Source organism: Dipodomys ordii, unplaced genomic scaffold (assembly GCF_000151885.1).
Source record: "Dipodomys ordii isolate 6190 unplaced genomic scaffold, Dord_2.0 Scaffold13, whole genome shotgun sequence".
Classification (NCBI taxonomy): Eukaryota; Metazoa; Chordata; class Mammalia; order Rodentia; family Heteromyidae; genus Dipodomys; species Dipodomys ordii.
The window spans coordinates 23,142,288-23,162,906 of record NW_012267229.1 but is presented as its reverse complement, the minus strand read 5'-3'; the positions used below and the strand labels follow the sequence as shown (position 1 = coordinate 23,162,906).

The window sequence follows — 20,619 nt, the reverse complement described above, 5'->3', positions numbered from 1 at the left end:
CTCTAGTCTATGCACCATCTAACCATGGTGGAAATTTGGAGAAAATGCAGAAAAAACACACAAGGAAAAAACCAACCTCCAAGTCTGTAGTCTGGAAGTAAGAATGTTTAACCACTGGGGCTGATTCTAGGAGTGTGTATGTGTGCACATGTGTGTCCAGGAACATATTTAAACCCAAGCAGAGTCATGCTGTGATGCTATTTCGTAAACTGAAGCCACTATTCAAAACTCACCTTAAAATGACCTTCACAAGCTGGCCTCCACAGGGACACTAATTTCTAGGATCAGGTCTAGAACTGTAGTCTGCAGACTTGGCCAGACAAGCCCAGAACAGCACAGGCAATTTACTCTTAATAGCTCTGGTTCATATTTATCCCTGCCTTTCTACTCCTGCGCTTGTAAAATAAATAAATAAATAATAAAATTTAAAACTGACAACCCTCCCCAGGATTTTAGTCCATGCCCAGCCCTGCATTTCAATGCAAGAAGCAGAAGGCTTGTGAGCTATAAATAGCCCAAGCCTCTTCTGCACAGTGGTGAGGAGCGTTTGTAGGTTCTGTCTCCTCCCAACCTGGTGACCTGGATTACTTCCTTCCTGCAGTGGCTGCGTTCCTCCCTCCTTTTTCTGTGCATCCTGTGTGGAGCACAGCAGACTCCCCCTCTTTGCAAGTACTTCCTGAATACCGACCTGGGCCAGGCTCTTGTGGCTAGGCAGCCAGGCTGAGTGAGATAGTATGGGTGTTCAGGTAGGGGCAGGTGGACACAGGCATAGATGTCTGCAGGTGACAATCTCTTATAGTATGGGAGCTCACAAGAGGGGTCCTTAGCTCTGGTCTGGGAATTCTGGAAGGCTTTCCAGAGGAGTACTGGTAAGGAGCTGGGGAAGGAGTTAGCCTAGGAGAAGGAGCCTAGGGGTCAGAGTGTCATGCCTGGCCAGTGAACCTTTGCTACTACTCAGCAGAACTTTTGCTACTACTCAGCAGACTGCATGGGACTTGAGATAGGTCCTTTGGCCCTTTGGTGGCTTCCAGGCTTCTGGTGTCCAGTGGTCTTGGATGAGGAGGGAGCTCAGCCTTTCCCTGGTCCATGATGCTCTACTTGCTCTGCACGTGCCTTTCCATCTGAACCAAATCCTCAGTGTAAACCAGACCAATGAGTTACAAAACCTCAGTGGAGCCCAGAAACCCATCGCCTCACATGCTTCCTGGGGATGCTGGTATCTCGCCAAATTTGGGATTCAATGTGCTGATCTGGTCTCCATCTGGAGACCAAAGCTCAGTCCTTATTTGCATCCCCTGCTGAGTGGGGGCTTAGTCTCTCTTGGGTGCCTCTAGGATAAAGAAGGAGGCTTGTAGTCTCTGGGGGCTCTTCCTTCCACTGGTAGACAGCTGGGCTGCAGTAAAACCTTCCACTGCCCCTCTGTGCCCAGAGCCATCTTCACCGTTAGTCCTGACAATCGTAGTGATGACATAGAAGACCAACATCTGCCCACACCTCCATGATCCGCAAAATACCTAATTTGGGGGAGGGGCCAAAATAATAGATTTTAAATATGGAAAAATCCAGATTTAAACTTCTCTCTCTGCCTCCCTTCCCACCTCTTTCTTGTCCTATCCCAGGAGCTGTGTCTTTAAGTGGATGACGTAATCTCACTGTGTGTTCTGTCCTCCTGTATTAGATGGAGATACTGATGACTTACTTTTCAGAGAGACATGTGTGAAATGGGCTGAGGATTGCTGTAAGGCTCTCACTTCATAGGGACTTAGGAGTAGGGATATTTGTATTACTCTGTGGAAGATGTTTGCATGGTAGATTCAATGTTCAAGAGGTTTTTCTTGATGCCTAATGTATGTGCAGCCCATGCTGGATAAGGATGCATCATGAGAAGTTTCTCCCTAAATGATGAACATTGGTATTCTTGTTTGATCTTTACAATGCTGGTGGGGTGGGTGGTAAAATTTTGCTGGTAAAAGGATAAATGTCAGAAAAAGCTGAGGGTTTTCTGGGCAGATGGGAAGATAATTTAGGCCATGGTTTCTGACTTGTCCTTTTTTTTTTTTTTTGGTGCCAGTACTCGGGCTTGAATTCAGGGCCTAGGCATTGTTCCTTAGCTTCTTTGATCAAGACTAGTGCTCTACTAAAACCACAGCTCTACTTCTGGCTTCTTTGTGGTTAATTGGAGATAGAAGTCTCACAGACTTTCCTGTGAGAAAGGGCTGGCTTTGAATCTTGATCCTCAGATCTCAGCCTCCTGAGTATTACAGGATTGCAAGTGTTGGCCACCAGTGCTCAGGCCTTCTACCTCTTAAACGTCATCTTATATCACTTCTTGCTCACTCTGCACCAGCCATTCTGCCATTCCACCAACTTGTTGCTTATTAAACGTAGGAGACAAAAAGCTGAAACAGTGCCTTTAGGTCCTATGTTAGAAGCACTCCCCACTCCCACCCTGTTCCCCCCTCCCCCAGGTCTCTTGGTTTGTTCCTTTAGTTCTTGACCCCTGGTCATGATGAAGCCTCCCAGGCTACTCTCTGGAAGATCCCGCCCCCTGCCCCCCACAGGCTAACATGCATTCTCTTCTTACGTTTTGGCTGTATGTGGTGCTTGCTTACCTCTCCTGGAATGGAACTTCAGGGGGGCTGTTTGCTTTCCTTTCTTTCGTCTCTCATTCAGATCCAGGGCCTAGGACAGAAACTGACATATAAAAGGTGCTCCAAGAGGTGAGTGAGTACACTAATAATAATGTTTCTCATCTAGTTTGAGGTGAGATTTGGGGGCTTCCCAAACTTCCCATGTGTCTGCCATGGAGGAGCTCAGCAACTCCTCCCCTGTGCCCGATGTATCTCAGATTCTCAGGGTAGAAAGGAGAGTTGGGAGCATTTCTGGCTTGAAGGACCCCTGAGTCTGGCAGGGACATACTTGTTACTTCACATTGAGCCCCTGTTCTGTGTATTGCCTATCACCTTAGCCTGGAAGGGCTTGGGGACAAGGACCTCATCTGCCATGCTTAGGGCTGTGTTCACAGCATCGGGATAAGGGCTGGCACAGGTGTGTGGACCCTATGCATTAAAAAACAAAGTGAGATGTGGCTGGGTCAGAACTAGCAGAAGAGTCTGTGGTACCAGGGAGGGTGCCAGGGTGGGTATTAGGTGACCAGCCTGCCAGAGGAGGCTTGGGACAGAGCCATGGGAGTCACGTGGGAAGGGAAAACCCTCCATCTCCCTTGGCAACAAGTCTAGCCTACCATGAAGCAACTTGGAAATGGAGTGTGGTGGTGTCCCCTCCCTTGAGAGGCTGGGTGGCCTTTCTATATTTCAGCTTCTGCCTAAGCCTCTGTCCTTGGAATTAAAAATAGCCACGGATGGGAGCCCAAGGACACGCTGTCCCTCCACCAGGCAGGGCTTACACTACCTCTTCTCAAAGGGGGCTGCAGGGCTGCAGGTTTGAGAAGGCAAATGGCTTGAAGAATTAGCCCTCCCTGACCCCTTGAGGGAAAGCACAAACTTCTCTTTCCCCAATCTGGTGTGACTCTAAATGAGCTATGGATGTCATACAGCTGGAAGGCTCTCTAGGGTAGGCAGCCATCACCAATCAATCAAGGTCTCCTTTCCTGGGACCATGGCAGGCATCACCAATCAATCATGGTACCCTTTTCTGCCAAGTGCAGACACAGTCTAAGAATTCTTAACATGGGCTATTTCAGGCAACAGTTAACAGAGTTGGCAGAAGAAGAGAGAGCGAGAGCGAGAGAGAGTGAGAGAGAGGAAGAGAGACAGGGAGAGAGAGGGAGAAAGAGAGGGAGGAGGGAGAGAGATTGGAAGAGGAGAGAGAGGGAAAGGGATAGGAAGAGAGAAGGGGGAGGAAGAGAAGAGATGAAGAAAGGGAGGGAGAGGGGAGAGAAAGAAAAATTGGTTTGTCATCTACCATCTAATCTATTCCCCTCATGGGGAGAGAAAGCTAGCTCAGAGAAGGATAGAAACCTGGTACATAGGAAGGAAGTCAATAGTGAAGCTGGAACCAGAAAGCGGGTTTCTGAATCCCCGCTGAGGCTTTCTCCCTTCTACCCCATTGCATCCCCCTTTCCACCAAAACTAAGGTTTCTGTGTGCAAAATGGCTTTTAGGCCATGGATTGCAAGCTCCCAGATTTTCCACAACATATTGTATGTGCTGGCAGGTTCTTTTCTAAGAGATGAGTGAGTAGCTTTTGTCAGCTCTCAAGAAGCTTCTTAAGAAAAGTGATGAACTCATGAAAGCGAGTGAGGCTTGCTACTCAGAAGGTGGGCCACAGATGTGCAGCATTGGCCTTACCTGGGAGTTGGTACACTCTGAATGCCCTCCTCAGCACAGTTTTGTGGGGTTTAGGATATCCAAAGGCAGACTCTCAGGCCCTACTCAGGACTGCAGAATCAAAATCTGCATTGCAACAAGATCCCTGGTGATTCATTTGCACATTCACTTTGAAAGACACTAAACTGGAATTCATTCAGCTATGGTTCCAGTATGGCACACTGGCTGATGCCAGGGACCTGCACAGGTTTACTAAGGGTAGCCTGGTCCTCACATGTAGAAAGACACAGGAAGCTGAGTGCCTTGTCTCATGCCTGTAATCCTAGCTACTCAGGAGACTGTAGTCTGAGAATCCTGCTTTGAAGCCAGTGTAGGCATATACATCCGACAGACTCTTCTCTCCAATTAACCACTAAAAAGCCAGAGGTAGAGCTGTGATTCAAATGGTAGAGTGCTAGCCTTGAATAGAATAAGTAAGAGACAGCTCCCAAGTTGAGTTCAAGTCCTATTAGTAGAGTGTGTGTGCATGCACATGTGTACGTGCAAACACACACACACACACACACACACACACACACACACACACACAGACTCCATGCCCAAGAAGGAACCCTGCTGCTCTGCAGTTCTGCTAAGGCTAAATCAAAGGAGATCCTTGTTTCAACTGTTTGTAGATAAAAGACAATATTTCCTGTCCAGAGAAGGAGATGTCAGATACATTCAGCAGATTATATGAGAAGCCTTAGGAGCCACTGAGTGCCATCCTGCCAAGCAGTTTGGAGAGGAATTGGTATTGAGATGTGGATGTCTGCTCCAGGGCCCCATTCCTAGCAGCCTCAGGCTGAGCACAGCATACTTGTGGTAGGTCTGTGCCCATGAGGACTGCTACAGGTACAGGTACAGGTACAGCTAGTTCCAAGTAGCTTTAAATGGTCCACTCTTCTCCAGGGTCTGGTATGCTTCAAAGGGAGCTGGCCATGCCTCAGTTGACCATTAGGAGCCTGAAGCACAGACAGAAGGCTTGTCCTGGAGGGGTTGAGAGGCAGGAATACAGTCCCTCCAGGCCCCACCCTCTGCCCAGAATCCCCATTCCCCATCTGCCCACAGCATGTTTTCACCCATGGTGCTCTAAGGATGACAAGCCTAGGTCAGGCTTATCCTGTCTTTGTGGCAGGCTTCATGTGCTGATGTCTGGTTAAGCTGGAGCCCTCTCCTCTCCTTCCTTTCCAACCCCCATAACACTAGCCCCTTTACTTTCTGTAGAGAACAGGAGTTAAGAGCCAGGCCTGGGTGGGGTAGAATGGTAGAGTGCTTGGCTCATGCGCACAATGCTCTGCGTTCTGGCAGGAGAGGAGAGAGCCTGGGCCATGAGATAGGTTGGGAATCTCTGTTTAAAAGCTTTAGGGAGATACTATTCACACACGACATACTTGTCCAGTTTATAAGTACCCTTGTGTGTAGTTTGGTATAGCCAGAGTTGTGCAGCCATCATCACGAATGGTTATAGAATATTTTGGGGCCCATCCTCCACTTCTCTCCCAAGAATCTCTGTGCCCATTGGTATTCACTTTCTCATTTCCTTTCATTCCTGACATTGGTAATCACCAGACTGCTTTTCTATCTCTGTAGATTTGCCTACACAAATTTATATTTATACTTATTTCACATAAATAAAATTATTGAATAGTGTTTTTGTGACTGGCTCTTTCACTTAGCACAGTGTTATTGGGGTTCATTGGTGTTGTACCTCATTCTTTTTTATGACTGAATAATCTTCTGGCTATCTGTATCACAGTTTGTTTATCCATTCATGCATCCATGGACACTTGGGCTGTTGTTGCTCTTTGGCTATTGTCATTAATCACACTGAAGGCTGACTAATACCTTGAATTCTTATGGCAATGTATTATGGGTTCTATTATTGTTGTTTACAAGGCAACCGAGGCTGAGAGAGGTTCAATGACTTTCCTTAGTTTGCTCAGAAAGTGGCAGAGGGATGTTTCAACTCTCAAACCCCCAGAGCCCATGCTCTTAAGAAGACGGAAATATGTGGGCTGTGTTTGGCGAATGATGAGTCACCCAGTGTAGATGGAGCACCTGGTAGTGCATGACGTGAGGCTTGTGTAGTATAGGTTGGGGGCAAATCCTGGAAGTCTTGAATGCTGTGTGTATTGTGAAGCTTCCTACTGCCAGATGGGGATGGAGACTACCTTTTGCCTTTTTCTACTTCCAGCGCATGTTCAGCTTGTCCCATGTTGCTAGGAATGACTTTCTTGGGAAAGGCAACCACTGGTAGGGACCCCCTCCCAGTGGCATCATCCAGTGATAGCTGAAATCCTCTATTTTTTTCTGGTCCTGGGGCTTGAACTCTGGGTCTGGGCACTATTTCTGAGTTCATTTTGCTTGAGGCTAATGCTTTATATGCTTTTGCTGTGCTTAATTGGAGATAAGAGTCCCTCAGACTTTTCCTGCTCAGGCTGGCTTTAAACCGCAATCCTCAGATCTCAACCTCCTGAGTAGCTAGAATTACAGGCATGAGCCACTGGCCCCCGGCATAATGCCTCTTCTCTAGAGAATCTTCCCGTGTTGGCTAAAGCAGAATGACATTCCCCTGACCACCTCTGCTAAGAAAAGGACCTCGCTTTATCCCAAATGCACTTACTCTGCTTCTAGAACTTACCAGCCTTCGTTACATTTTGCTTTCAGGTATTTTGCCTTTTTCTTACACATTTTCCATTTGCCAACATAACCTTCAGTTGTCTTGGAAGGTAGCACTTGCACGTAAAAATAAAGTGTATTTTATCTGCAATTAACTATAGGTTAGCACTGAAATACTTCTACATACAACCCAGACCCTGCCTCTACCTACTGTGCTGGATTAATGATTCTTCTCATTAGCTTCCATAGTATGTACCTCTGCTCGTATACTATACTACCTTATAATTATAACACCTTGTGTTAGAATTGCTCCCCTTTACTTGTCTGCCTCTTCTGGTAGACTGTGAGTTTCAGCAAAGTTTGCCTTATGAGTTTCCAGCACAGGCTCTGCAGCTGAATAAGTAATTAGTAAAGAGTATTGAATATTTTACCCGTGTTATTTTTTTCCCTCTCCTTCCATTACCTTTAAGCTCCTTAAGGACAAAGTCTCTTTTGCTCAGATCCCCATCACCAAGAAAATTCTCTCTCTCTCTCTCTCTCTCTCTCACACACACACACACACACACACACACGCATGCACACATACACACATACATAATAAGCCCGGTAAATGTATATTTTTGTTGGGTAAGTGGAAATAGCACTTCTTTCCAGGGACAGAACCCTATAGAGTTGGAAAGCACATTCACACACATTACCTAGGTGATGGTCCACCTCTCTATACTGTTCTCAGACCCTTTGCCTCTGTTGCCTCCACACCCATGTCATTAAGATCTCCATGTCAGTAAGATTTCTCCTTCTTCTCTCTTGGACAAAGGTTATTCTAGGTCTGCATTGAATGAAGACTGTGCTCCCAATTGGGCATGATCACTCACCCCTGAGGTTCAACTTCCCCTGTGAGAAGAAACAAGACTTACTTCACTGAAGGTTCTGGTTGAACTTAGTAAACAGGAGGCTTTGGGGAAAGGTGATTTTTTTAAAATGCTGATACTGGAGCTTGAATTTGGCCTAGGCATTGTCCCTCAGCTCTTTTGCTCAAGGTGAATGCTTTACGACTTGAGCCAGATTTTTAGTGGCAATCCTCAGATCTCAGCCTCTTGAGTAGCTGATGTGACAGGTGTAAGCCATCAGCATCCAGCTGGAAAGATGATTAATTAAAGGTAGAACTTCAAGCATCATCCAGAGAGTAGGAAAAGACCATAGTTTATAAACAGATGAGATGGGGTGGCTCCTTATTCTGAAATTTCCAGTTCTTGTGAGCCCGACCTCTGCCCAGGCCTGTCACCTGTCAGCACCGCGGACAGTTCCACAGACAGTTCCACAGCCTCTGCTGAATAGCAGCCAAGCGGACTTCAGTACTATGTCATCGCTTTGCTTTATGTGCCACCAGATAGCCAAAGCATGTTGGAAGAGATCTCTAACTTGCCATTTGTGTCATTCTCATCTTGATTTTAGAGAGGTTAGAAAATGGTTGTCCTAGTATCGATGAAATAATGACAATTTATTAGAGCTCATACTGGGCAAGCAGTTGACCATTAACCCTTAAAGAAGTTAATTACAACAGCTAGCATTTATTGAGTGCCAGCTATGTTCCAAAGCATTTTTACTCCTTCCTCTCCTGCTCTTGGTGCTGTCTGCTCTCTACACATTGATTTGACAAATCTTACATTTAGGGAATACGGCTTGAGCCAGGCAGACAGTAAATTCACAATCTTTCCACAGTCCTTTCCCAAAATGTTTCTTGTCTACTGAAGGAAATCTTTTATACATTAAATTTTCTAACTCAGAATATATGGATTATACTGACTCGAATTTATAATCCAAGCAATTTGAAGATCAGAGGACTGCACATCAAGAGTTTTCCAGGCAAAAAGTTAGTGAGACCCCCATTTCAACAAATAAGTCAGTGTAGTGGCATAGGCTTGTGATCCTAGCCACTTGGTGAACAGGTTAGAGGAAGATGGTCTGAGGCTAGCCCTGTGTAAAAACAAGAGACCTTATCTGAACAATAACTAAAGCAAAAAGAGCTGGGAATATGGGGCTCAAGTGGTAGAGCAATTGCATAACAAGTATGAGGCTCCGGGTTCAAACCTTAGTACCAACAAAAATAAAAGAAGCAGTCTAAATGTGTATTTTGTGACCCAGAATTTTTACTTCTAGATTTGTGCCTAGAAGAACTAGGCACAAATGGTCATCAAAAGACACAAACAGGAATGTTTTTTTTTTGGCAGAGCTATTTGTAATATCTCCATATGGTGATTACCCAAATGCTCAGCAACAATAGAATGGATGAAAATTATTTTGAGCTATTCATGTTGTACTACCACACAGCCGTGAGAATGAATGAACTGTAAAGAAACCATCAGTATTGATGAACCTCACAGGCATAATGTTGAGTGAAACAAGCCTGGTAGACACTAAGAAATCTGTGTGATCTATCAAAAGTACAAAGTGGCCAACGCAGGCTGCTCTTAGAAGCCGGGAGAATGCTGCTTTTGGAGGGGAAGTGGCTGGAGGTGGACATAATTAACTTCTGGGTCATTATTGGTAGAGTTTCTTGATCTGATTGTTGGTTTCATAGATAAGAATATTGTAATATTCATCAAGTTAAGCTAGTCCTGGGGTTTGAACACAGGGCCTTGGCATTGACCCTAAGCTTCTTTTGCTTAAGGCTAGCGCTCTACCACTTGGGCTACAGCACCACTTCTGGTTTATTCTGTTAAGTGGTACTGAGGAATCAAACCCAGGGCTTCACACATGCTAGGCAAACACTCTACCACTAAGCCACATTTCCAGCCCTGGTAAGTAACTCTTGACTGAAAAGGAGCAGAGGTTGGCCCTCAGGATTCCTGGATTTTTTTGGGGGGAGGGTCTGGTCGTGGGGCCTGAACTCTGGGCCTGTCTCTCAGCTCTTCAGCTCAAGGCTAGTGCTCTATCACTTGAGCCACAGTGCCACTTCCAGCTTTTTTTTCTTTTTGCTTATGTGGTGCTAAGGAATCGAACCCAGGGCCTCATGCATGCAAGGCATGCGCTCCACCACTGAGCCACCTTCCCAGCCTCATGGATTCCTGGATTTTTGTGGTGATCATTGGCATGTATCCCTCTTGGAGCTTCAAGCACCCTGTATACAATGAAGGGGTTGGTTTGGAAGATCCCTGCGTTCTCTAAGGAGAGGGGGATGGGCTGTAAGAGTTCTTTCAGAAATGATCTGGGTTTGTGCTTCCTCTGCCTCTGCTGGGAGATACAGCCAGAAACAACATTGGGGCTCTGGGCCTGAGTGATTTAGATCCTCAACTTTCAGTATTTCATGGCCTAGACAAGGGAGGCATGGCAGGCCGAAGTTGCTGGGAATAACTAGACTAGGGTGAGATTGACTATAGAGAGAGGAATCATCTCCAGGGTTCTTATCTGACTGGGAAAAGAAGGGTAGTCACTGTGGGGAGAGCAGTCAAGGTGCTGAAGGCTTTGCTCCCCCTTTCTTCATGGTATAAAATAACACAATCAGCACCAGGTATTGAAAACTCAAGCCTATAATCCTAGCTACTTACGATGCTGAGATCTGAGGATCACAGTTCAAAGCCAGCATGGGCAGATAATATCTCCAATAAACCACCAAAAAGCCAGAATGCAGGCCTTGAGTTCAAGCTTCTGTGTTGGTATACATGTGCATATATACACGCATGTGCATGCGTGTGCACACACACACACATATACACACACACAGTCACAAGCTCTTGTGTTTGGGGGGAACATCCCAGGATCCTGTGTAGATGGAAGTTCCACAGAGAAGGGATTAGATATTGGTCAGGGACTTGATTAGGGACTTGGAACCTGATGACCTGGAAAATCATGTGACTTCTCTTAGCTCCTTTTCCAAATAAAGCTGATAATACTCATCTTCAATAAAATGCCCAAATGGGGAACTGTTGTATTTGTTCTCTCCCTTCCCTACCACATTTCTGGGGTCTCTCATGAATAATCATTTCCACACAGACACACATTTCTGTCCTTGATGTCTTGTCTGGTGTAAATGTGGACATATTGTTCATCAGCTCAAAGCCTGTTTCCTTGCTTTAAAGTTAGGATACTGCTCTTGCCTCTCAGAATTCTGATGGGGTTGAACTGCATGTCTAATAGTGCTTGGTACGTGGCAAATACTAAAAATAGTTGTATCTGTTCTCATGAGTTTTCATTGTCACTGTTTTATTGTTCTGCTTCTTGTGAACAATTGCTCTTAAGAAAAGGTACGTTAAACTACACTCATATTCAGGTATAAATGGCTGAGTAAGATTTTCTTGGTTTCATTACTTGAGAATGTGGTGGGGGTTTTTGTTGTTGTTGCTTTTGGTGCATCTCCTCCCTACCTTTCTTAGGGATATATCCTAAAAACTAATCCAATTAAACTCAAGTTTAGTGGGATGAACAGTGTAGGTGCTGTCCTAGGTGCTGAATGGAAGGTCATAAGGAATGAGCTTGTGTGGTCGGTCAGGAGGTAGACAGGACTATGTCCCCAAATAGGTGAGGTACCCATTAGTGATGAACTGAAGATCAAGTGCCCCTAAAACTAACTTGTCACATAGAGGAAGACTTTGTGGAAGGGATGGCATTTTAGCATTAGTTTAACACCTCATTTAGAAGTTATTGGAAGAGCCCAAAACCTAAGTTAGAGGAAAGATAGCCTCTTCAACAAATAGCGCTAGAAAAACTGGATATCCACATGCATAAAACTGAAACGAGAGCTCAATCTCTCACCCTATACTAATATCAATTCAAAGTGGATCGAGGATCTTCATGTAAGACCTGGAACTTTGAAACAACTACAGAAAAGACTAGGGAAGACACTGGATCATATTGGTAAAGACAGGAACTTTCTAAGTAGGACTTCAATAGCTCAGCAAATAAGAGCGATGATTGACAAATGGGACTTCATGAAACGAAAACACTTCCCACTGCCAAGGAAGTAGTCATTAGTGTGAAGAGACAGCCTATAGAATGGCAGAAAATCTTTGCCTGCTATAATCTGACAAGGGATTAATAACCAGAATCTACATGGAGGTTAAAAAAATTAACAGAAACAAACTTAACCTTTCAAGAATCAACAACCTATTAATAAATGGGTAGGTATTTCTTTTTTAAAAAGTACAAATAGTCAATACACGAAGTGCTCAACATCCCTGGCCATGAAAGAAATACAAATTAAAACAACATTGATATTTCATCTAATTCCAATCAGAGTGGCTATCATCAAGAACACAAACAAAAATAAATGCTGATGAGTAACCCTAATTTTCTGTTGGGAGGAATGTAAACTAGTAGAACCACTCTGAAAATCAGTATGGAGGTTCCTCAAAAAACTAAATTTACCATATGATCCAGCAGTACCACTCTTGGGCATATGTCCAAAGCAATCTAAGTGGGATACAATAGAAGCACTTGTACACCCATGGTCATTGCAGCATTCCTCACAATAGACAAGCTATAGAAACAACCTAGATGTCCTACAACTGATAAGTGGACCAAGAAAATGAGGTGGATCTATACTGTGTTGTTTTAGTTAGCCCTAAAGAGGGATGAAATGTTGTTTACAGGGAAATGGGATGGCACTGGAGATCAGCATATAGAGTGAAGTAAGCCAAGTTCAGAAGGACCAAGGTTGCCTATTTTCCATGGAAGATAGACCTAAAAAGATAACTCTATACTTTAACACATACAAGATTGTGTGTAATTGTGGGGCTGTTTAAAGGGGTTGAGGGGGAAGAAAAGAGAATGCTAGAAGATCACAATTCTGATGTACATTGTATCTGTGAATAAAGATGGCAAAATAGCGAGAACTGTTGAATAATAGGGGAGTGGGGAGGATGGGCAAAGTGAGAGCAAGTGATAGGTCAGTTTAATTAGAGTCCAGTATATACATGTGTGAAATAGCATGGTGGGAGCCTCCTTGAACAATTAGTATACACTGCAAAATGAATGTTAGGAATATTGAAACATCTCCTGTCTGGGATATAGTCACTGGAGGCGGGGGGAGGATGAAGGAGGGTGAATATGGTTGAAATGCTTCATGCATATGTGTGAAAATGAAACAGTGAAGCTGGTTGAGATTGGTGTGGAAAGGGGGAGGGTAGTAGGGAGAGTGATGGAGGGCGTGTGTGGTCAAGGGACATTGGTTGTGTGGACAGGTCAAAATGAAGCACCTTTCTACAATTAATCTACACACACATCAAAATAATTTTTTAAGTTTAAAGTAAGAAGATGGGGGGAAATATATGTCTTTGGAGTCAGAAAGTCCTGGTTTGTAATGGAGTGGTTGTGTATGTTAATTCTTGAAAACATTAACTTAGCCTTCTTAAGGCATGTCTTGAGGTAGTAGAGTTTGAATTCAGGACTTGCCCTTACTAGGCAAGTGCTCTACCATTTGGGTCATGTCTGCAGTCCATTTGCTTTTAGTTTGTTTTTCACATAGGGTCCCATGCTTTTGCCTTGACCAGCTTTGGACCTTGTTCTTCTTCCTTCTGCCTCCTGAGTAGCTGGGATTATAGATGTGGACACCATGCCCAGCCTTACTTAACCTTCCAGATCTTCATTTTCTTCCTCTGTAAAATGGTTTGCTGTAAGAATTGAGATGGTGTCTATACAAAATACTTGGCATGGCATCTGATCCGCAGTAGGGGTGTAGCAATAACAGCCACCTTTGCTGAATGTTTGCTGTCTGGAAGAACACCTCATAACATAACATGCTATGACAGCCCTAGGAATTTGGAGCTATTCCCTGTTTCTCAGTGGGAAACTGAGGCAGAGAATGAGGCAGAGTTTCAAGTGAAACTCTGGAGGATGGGTAGAATTTTGAGAGGAAAGAAGGAAAAGAAAAGAGAGAATGAGAGAGGATAAGGACATTACTGGGGCTAGGCACCGGGGCTCATGCCTGTAATCTTAGCTACTCAGGGGGCTGAGATCTGAGGATTGTGATTAGAAGCCAGCTTGGGAAGGAAAGTCCATTATACTCATTACCAATTAACCACTAAAAAGCCAGAAATGGAGCTATGGCTTAAGTGATAGAGAGCCAGTGTTGAGCGAAAAAGCTAAGGGACAGCACACAGGCCCTGAGTTCAAGCCTCGGTACTGGCACTGTAAAAAAAAAAATAGAAAATTACTGAGCCTGGACCTGGTGCAGTGAGGTCCCAAGCCAGGCTGAAGCATGGAGACTGAGGAAATCCAGTAGCAGGTGAGGAGGGGAGAGAATCAAAAGAGTAGAGAGCCTCAGATGTTGGGTGCTGTGATTAAACTTAATTTGGCAGGTGCTGAAAAGCCGTTGTAAGGTTTTAAATAAAATCACAGCATGACTTATGAATTTGTGTTTTACTTTCATTTACCTGATAGAATTAATACATTTTTACTGTCAAAAATTCATACGATATCAAAGCATGTGAAAGAGAAATAAAAATCACCTTCCCAATTTGCTACCTGGAATATATTTAGCTATTTAGTAGAATCAGCTGAAGCCAAATAAATATGTACCTTCAATGACCCCGCAATTCTATCCCTAGGTATATTTATGAAAGACTCAGGTGCAGATGTCCACCGAAAGCCTTGTACCAAAATAACCATGGCAACATTATGCCTCCTATCCTTGAACTGGAAGAAAACAAGTTAAAGCCTGTCACCCGAACAATGGATGAGTAGGATGTGGCAGAGACAGAGGAACATAATATAGCAATGAGGCTAACCCTGCTGCAACTCCACCAGTGTGCATGGATCTCAGGTGACACAGAGAAAGCAGCCTCCCATCCAGCATGGCTGTACTCTACACACACTGAAAACCAGGCAGTGCTCATAAGCTGACATTGGAGGTCAGCATCGTGGCTATCCTTGTAAGCAAGCCCGTGCTGGGAAGATGGAGACAGGGGTGATGCTATTTCTTATTGGGTGTTGTGAACACATTTAGTCTGTAAAAATCCATCAAGCTTTACTTATCCCCAGTACACCGTAAAGATGTGTCTCAAGTTCCCATGCTGTCAGCCCACTCCTAGCATTTTACTGTCTGAAAATTTAAATCGCCAAGTTGTTGTTGATAGATTCATGGATCCTTTGAGATGTTGATCTTATTTCTGCTTTTACAACTAAGTAGAGTTTCCATGTAAAAAACTGAAGAAAGAAAAATGAAATGTGATTTGTGTGTGTGTGTGTGTGTGTGTGTGTGTGTGTGTGTGTGTGTGTGTGTGTGTGTGTGTTGGTACTGGGGCTTGAACTCAGGGCCTGGGGCCGGTCCCTTAGCTTTTTCACTCAAAGCTTTGCCACTTGAGCCACAGCTTTCCTTCTGGCTTTTTGGTGGTTAATTGGTGATAAGAGTCTCTGAGACTTTCCTGCCTGGGCTTGCTTTGAACCACAATCTTCAATCTCAGCCTCCTGAGTAGCTAGGATTACAGGCATGAGCCCCTGGTGCCTGGCTGTGATGCTTTTTTATTTTAAAGATTAATAGAAGGTTTGTGGCCTGTAGCATTAATTCCTGGTGAGGCCTCTTCCCATATCTCTACTTCCTCTCTTCTGCATTGCCTTGTTCACGGGAGGAGGTATTGTCTGTTGCAGTGTGCCTAGAACCACATACAAGAGAAAGACTGTCCTTGGATTTTGCTATTTTGTTTCCATCATCCCTTTCCCATGAACCTCACACCTGTTTGCTATCCTGCAGTTGTACAAATCAAAAATAAAACTTTCTGATTTGGGCTATATTTAGGGAACAAGAAGGGTTTTATTTTTTTTTATTGATTCCATCGTATCTGTGTTAAGATGCAGGTAGAAAGAGAAATGGCACTTTTTTAAAATTAGTAACATGGGAAGGTTTTTAGAAAAATGGAAAATAGTGGAACTTAACTTCTAGAGCACTTAATGGCCTCTGTTTCCAGTGTGATTCTTGGTTTCATTTTTCTCTGGGCTTTCTTCTACAACTATCGTTAAATTCCTGTATAGAAAACAGCTGGTTTATTTCTAGAAGAAAGCTGCAGTGCCTCTTGAGTTCCATATTCAAACACAGTTGTCTGGATACACTATGATCAAGAAGATGCCAGTGAAATAGAAACCCAGCCAGATGATAGGACCCTGTGACTCTCCTGATCACTCTGCACACCACTTCCATCTTAAGTCATATAGACAGTGACTTATGGGTGGGTGGGTGGGCACTGGTGGCTCACACCTGTGAGGAGGCTGAGCTCACAGCATTGAAATTCCAAGCTAGTCCAGGCAGAAGAGTCTGTGAGAATTTTATCTCCAGTTAGTCAGAAGTGGAGGTGTGGCTCAAGTGGTAGAGTGTCAGCCTTGAGCAGAAAAAGTTCAGAGACAGTGCCCAGGTCTTGAGTTCAAGACCCAGTAAAACAACATTTTTAAAATGCCCTGTTTTGTACTGTGACTCCAAAAAGGGCCTCTCTACTAATAGAAGCAGTGCAGAATTTATATTTCTAACTTCTTGGCTGCTTACCTTTGATGCTCCATTGCTGGCAAGTTGATGACATTGTCATTAAAACCTGACTCCCAGGTTAAGGGAGCGGCACTCACCATGGCTTCTTTCTTACTCATGTGGAAAATCAAACCCACATTAGAAATGCACTTTATTTAATCATGAAATGTGTCATTTTGAAACAAAATAATCTGAAAAGCAATACTGAGTTGTGATTTATTAGTTCATTTTAAATTAAAAAGCTCAGCTCTTGGTAAAAGAACTATTTTTTTTAAAAAAATCATCAAGCTCTATACTTCAGGTTTGTATGCTTCTCTGTGTTTGTCTTACACTTATATTAAAAAGTCACAAAAAATGATCCTACATACCTCCTCTAATAGACTCTCTCCCTGCAATTATTCACCATTAGCAGTTTGGCTCATATCCTCTCAGATTTTTCTATGCATATGCATAAATATAAAGTTGTCTCTCTTCCTCTCTCTCTCTCCTCCCCTCTCCACACATACACACACACACACACACACACACACACACACACACACAGAGCTATCTATAGCCTTATAAAAATGGCAGCATGTTTTACATACTGCCCTGCAACCTGCTTTTTTAACTTGCCTGTATGCTGCGGATGTCATTCCATGTCACTGTGATAGAGATGATGCATCTCCACAGTCATCGGGCAGAGGGTGGCCGGGCCCCTCCAGCAGGGCTGCACTAGAGCTGTGCATGCCTCGGTGTTCCTCTGAGCTGAGAGGAGCTCCTCCGGCAGTGAGTGTTTAGTGAAGGATCAGGGCAGTGGAAGGGCTCACACATGTCCAGACCCTCTAGCACTACCTGTGTGATGGTTAGATGGATTCAGTAGTCCAAGACCCAGCACAGGGCCCAGCTGCACACTAAGCCTGCGGAGTGAGGAGGGGCTTACAGAAATGGCAGGGAGGGAGTCCATCCCAGTGTTCACCACAGCACATGAACTGAGTCTGGGCCCTTTGGACCAGAGATGGAGCCCATCCCTTCCTGTCTCACATCAGCATGTTTGCCAGCAGAGACCAGCACCTTAGAGAGACCTCCACCTAACACCTAAGAGGGATAGAGGAGGCTGAGATAAAAAAATCTCAGTCTCTAGTCTTCAAAGCTCATTGAACTATATATCTAAAATGATGACATTTTCTATGTAAATTAGGCTTACAAAAACTGAAAATTTCAAGATTTTACAAGATTATTATTATTATTTTTAAAATTTGAATGTTTATAAATTACATCCTCCAGTCAAAAAAAAACAAAAGAAAGATCTCAGATCCCTTGTGCTGGTCAGATCAGGCCCTTGGGAGGGGAGCAGGAGGCTGGGTGAGCAGGGCCCGGTAGCCATGTTGGAAGAGCTGAGACAGCCTGTGATTGGCTGGCAAGAAGATAGCCTGGATGGGGTCGTGGTGAGGCTGGAAGGAGGTGTTGGGGTGGGGAGTGATAAACAGATGATGGACCAGTCTTGCCAGAAGGGCTGAAGGGCAAGGGAAAGGTCTGAGGCTTGTGAAATCTAGAAGCATAGAAGAACAAAACATGGAGAACATGCCTTCCAGCCAGGCTGGGGAAAGGATGTGTTGGCATGTGTGGGTTATGGGGCAGGGAGTAGGGTAAGCACTCAGTTTGGGATGGAGTGATCCAGTCATGGAGCGATCACCCACAAAGGGCCAAGTGGTCCAGGGTAGGTGGTAGGTGCCTTTGGCATTGTGGGACACTCCAGGTTGAGGAAGATGGCATCTATAAAGGCATCAGTTCCCCCAGGGAGTCCAGGGAGTGTCAGGTCTTTGTCTCTCTGTGTAGCAACTACTGCATGTCAGGCATGGTGGCCAGAGTGCTGACACTTCTCCCACTGGAGCACCATGCTCCCTAAGGTAGGTCTGGTTTCTGCTTGGACTGTCCTCCCACAGAGCCAGGCTTCCTTTGTGCTGAACCAGCCTCGGGATCTGGGTGGGACCGGCCTTGGAGGACTGCAGGGTGCAGGTGCGCAGCACACCTCAGCCTCCTCCGCAGCCCCTGGGGACTGAGCCTTTTGTCAGCTTGGGCTCCTCCCTCTTCCGGGAGAGGCTTGGTGGGTGGAGACAAGGCGTGGGGCTCAGCTCCCGCTCGGTAGGGAGGTCACACACCCTGGCAGGCCTCTGCATCCCACCTGCAGGTGCCTGTGCATGGACCTGAAGCCCCTGGGAGGGGGCGTTTGTAGCCTTTACCCCTCCCCCTCACTACACTTGTGTGTGTGTGTTGCTGTGGGAGGGACTTCTTCGTGTCTGTGAGTTTGATTCTGAGAGTGAACATGTATGTTTCTGTGGCTTTGCCTCTCTAGCTGCTATACAGAGAGGAATGAACACAGGAATAGAAATGGGGTTAGGGGTGGCTGCATTTGGGGGTTAGGGAAAGAACAAATGGAATAGCGTAGAAACAGGAGCACCCCCACCCCTAACATACACATGTGGTCTCTCCAGTGGGTGGGTTCGGGCTTCCTGTGGATGTGTGTCCAGCATACACACATTGACATGCACACCCACTGTCTGTCAGACACACTGGTAGATAGAGACTTGTGAAAGGGACACAGAGACATGTATGTGTGTATTCCCTCGTGCGTTGCTGTGTGTTTTTCTTGAGTATGGGAGTGTCCATGTATCTTCCAGCATGGGTATATGTGGAAGACAGAAACGTGTGCACCAGGTTTGGAATCTCTACACATGTTTGTTTAACTCTCAGGACTGCGGGGTAGGGGGGCGGGGATGATGACGCTGCCGCTGAGCCAGGAGAAGGCCAGTGGGCTGTGTCATGGCCCATTTAGCAGGAGCAGGAGGATGGGGCTTGACTTGAGTGATTCCTTCCTGTAGTGTATCAGTCAGCAAGCACCTATGAAGCTCTAGAGACCTGCCAGCCTGCCACTAGACTATTGAGACTCCAGTCCCTGTGGGACAGGCAGGCTAGTAAAGCTACTATAATTCCAAGGGAGACCACTAGGGCCATATTCTGGCTCCCTCCCACCTTCTGGGTGAGGACCAGTCCCTGCCCATCCTGTGCCCTCATGGTCCACACTGATGAGGGGAAAGCAGAAGCAATGCCTCATGGTGGCTGTGAGGATGAAGATGGTTCTCAGGGTGACATTGGTCCATTCAGTGTCATTAATTGAGCATCTACAATAAGATAGCCTCTGCTCTTGGTGCCCAGGCTTCCAGTGGTGAACATGCCCTCATGGAACTCACCTTCATGAAAGAAGTCACCAATGTGTGATGGAGGAAGACCAAAGCAGGGTGTCAGGGCCCAGGTGGGTGGGGACAGGGCTGTGTTCTGACAGGGCCCAGAGCAATCAGAGACTGTCTCAGTCAGCAGCATGTCAACACAGGATGGAGGGGAGGAGTGAGCTGGGGGTGGGAGAAAGACAACAGCAGGAGGGAACTCAGGACAAAGGCCATCTTTCCTTGTAATAAACCTGTTGTTGTTCTGCTGTACAGTTGAAGAAATAGAGGCTGAGTGACTCACCCAGAAGTCTCACTACCAGGGTTTGGTTTCCGAGGTGGTGGTCTGAATCAGAGATCACCAGTTGAGGGTCATTTTTGCCCTCTAGGAGATATTTGGCAATGTCTGGGATATATCTGGACTGGGGTGCCACTTACATGTAGCAAGGAGAGGCCAGGCAAGCTGCTAGGAGCGCTGTAGTTCACTGCAGTACCTTCAGCAGAGCAACATGGCACCCATAGTGCCAGTCACGCTGATGTTACAAAGGCCTGGTCTGGATCCATGCAGAGTCCCTGACAGTGCAACACATAGTAGGTGCTTGGTAAATAGTACATAGGAGAGGAGGAAATGTGAATGTATCTATCAGTTAACAAAGCTCAGTGGTGCTGTGTGGGTGTTGAGTTGGTACCAGGACAGGAATGCCCCAGGTGGACTCAGGGGTGGGATGAAGAGGTTGGTGGGCTGGGTTTGGGGGCTAAAGCTGGGCTGCTACTAGCTCCTGAAACACCAACCTGATGATGGCCTCTCTGTCCTCCTTGTCCCTGTGTCTCTCCCCATCTCTCTTGGCCTTTCTGCCCAGCAGGAGACAATCGGAGGCTGAAGGGGGCCATCCAGAGGAGCACAGAGACAGGCCTGGCCGTGGAGATGCCCAGCCGAACGCTGCGCCAGGCCAGCCACGAGTCCATCGAGGATAGCATGAACAGCTACGGCTCAGAGGGCAAGTGAGTATAGGACCCACACC

General features: G+C 45.6%; 1 protein-coding gene across 2 annotated transcripts in view; it reads left to right on the top strand.

Moving 5' to 3' along the window:
* Window positions 1-20,619, top strand: part of Rims4 (regulating synaptic membrane exocytosis 4) — a 53,190-nt gene that overhangs the window by 16,722 nt on the left and 15,849 nt on the right. Inside the window, exon 2 of one of the 2 annotated variants that reach the window (XM_013010815.1) lies at window positions 20,461-20,599. In XM_013010815.1, the coding sequence (XP_012866269.1) occupies window positions 20,461-20,599 (139 nt within the window). Of the gene's footprint in view, window positions 1-20,457; window positions 20,600-20,619 lie in introns of both variants that reach the window. The other variant, XM_013010814.1, reaches the window with a different exon arrangement.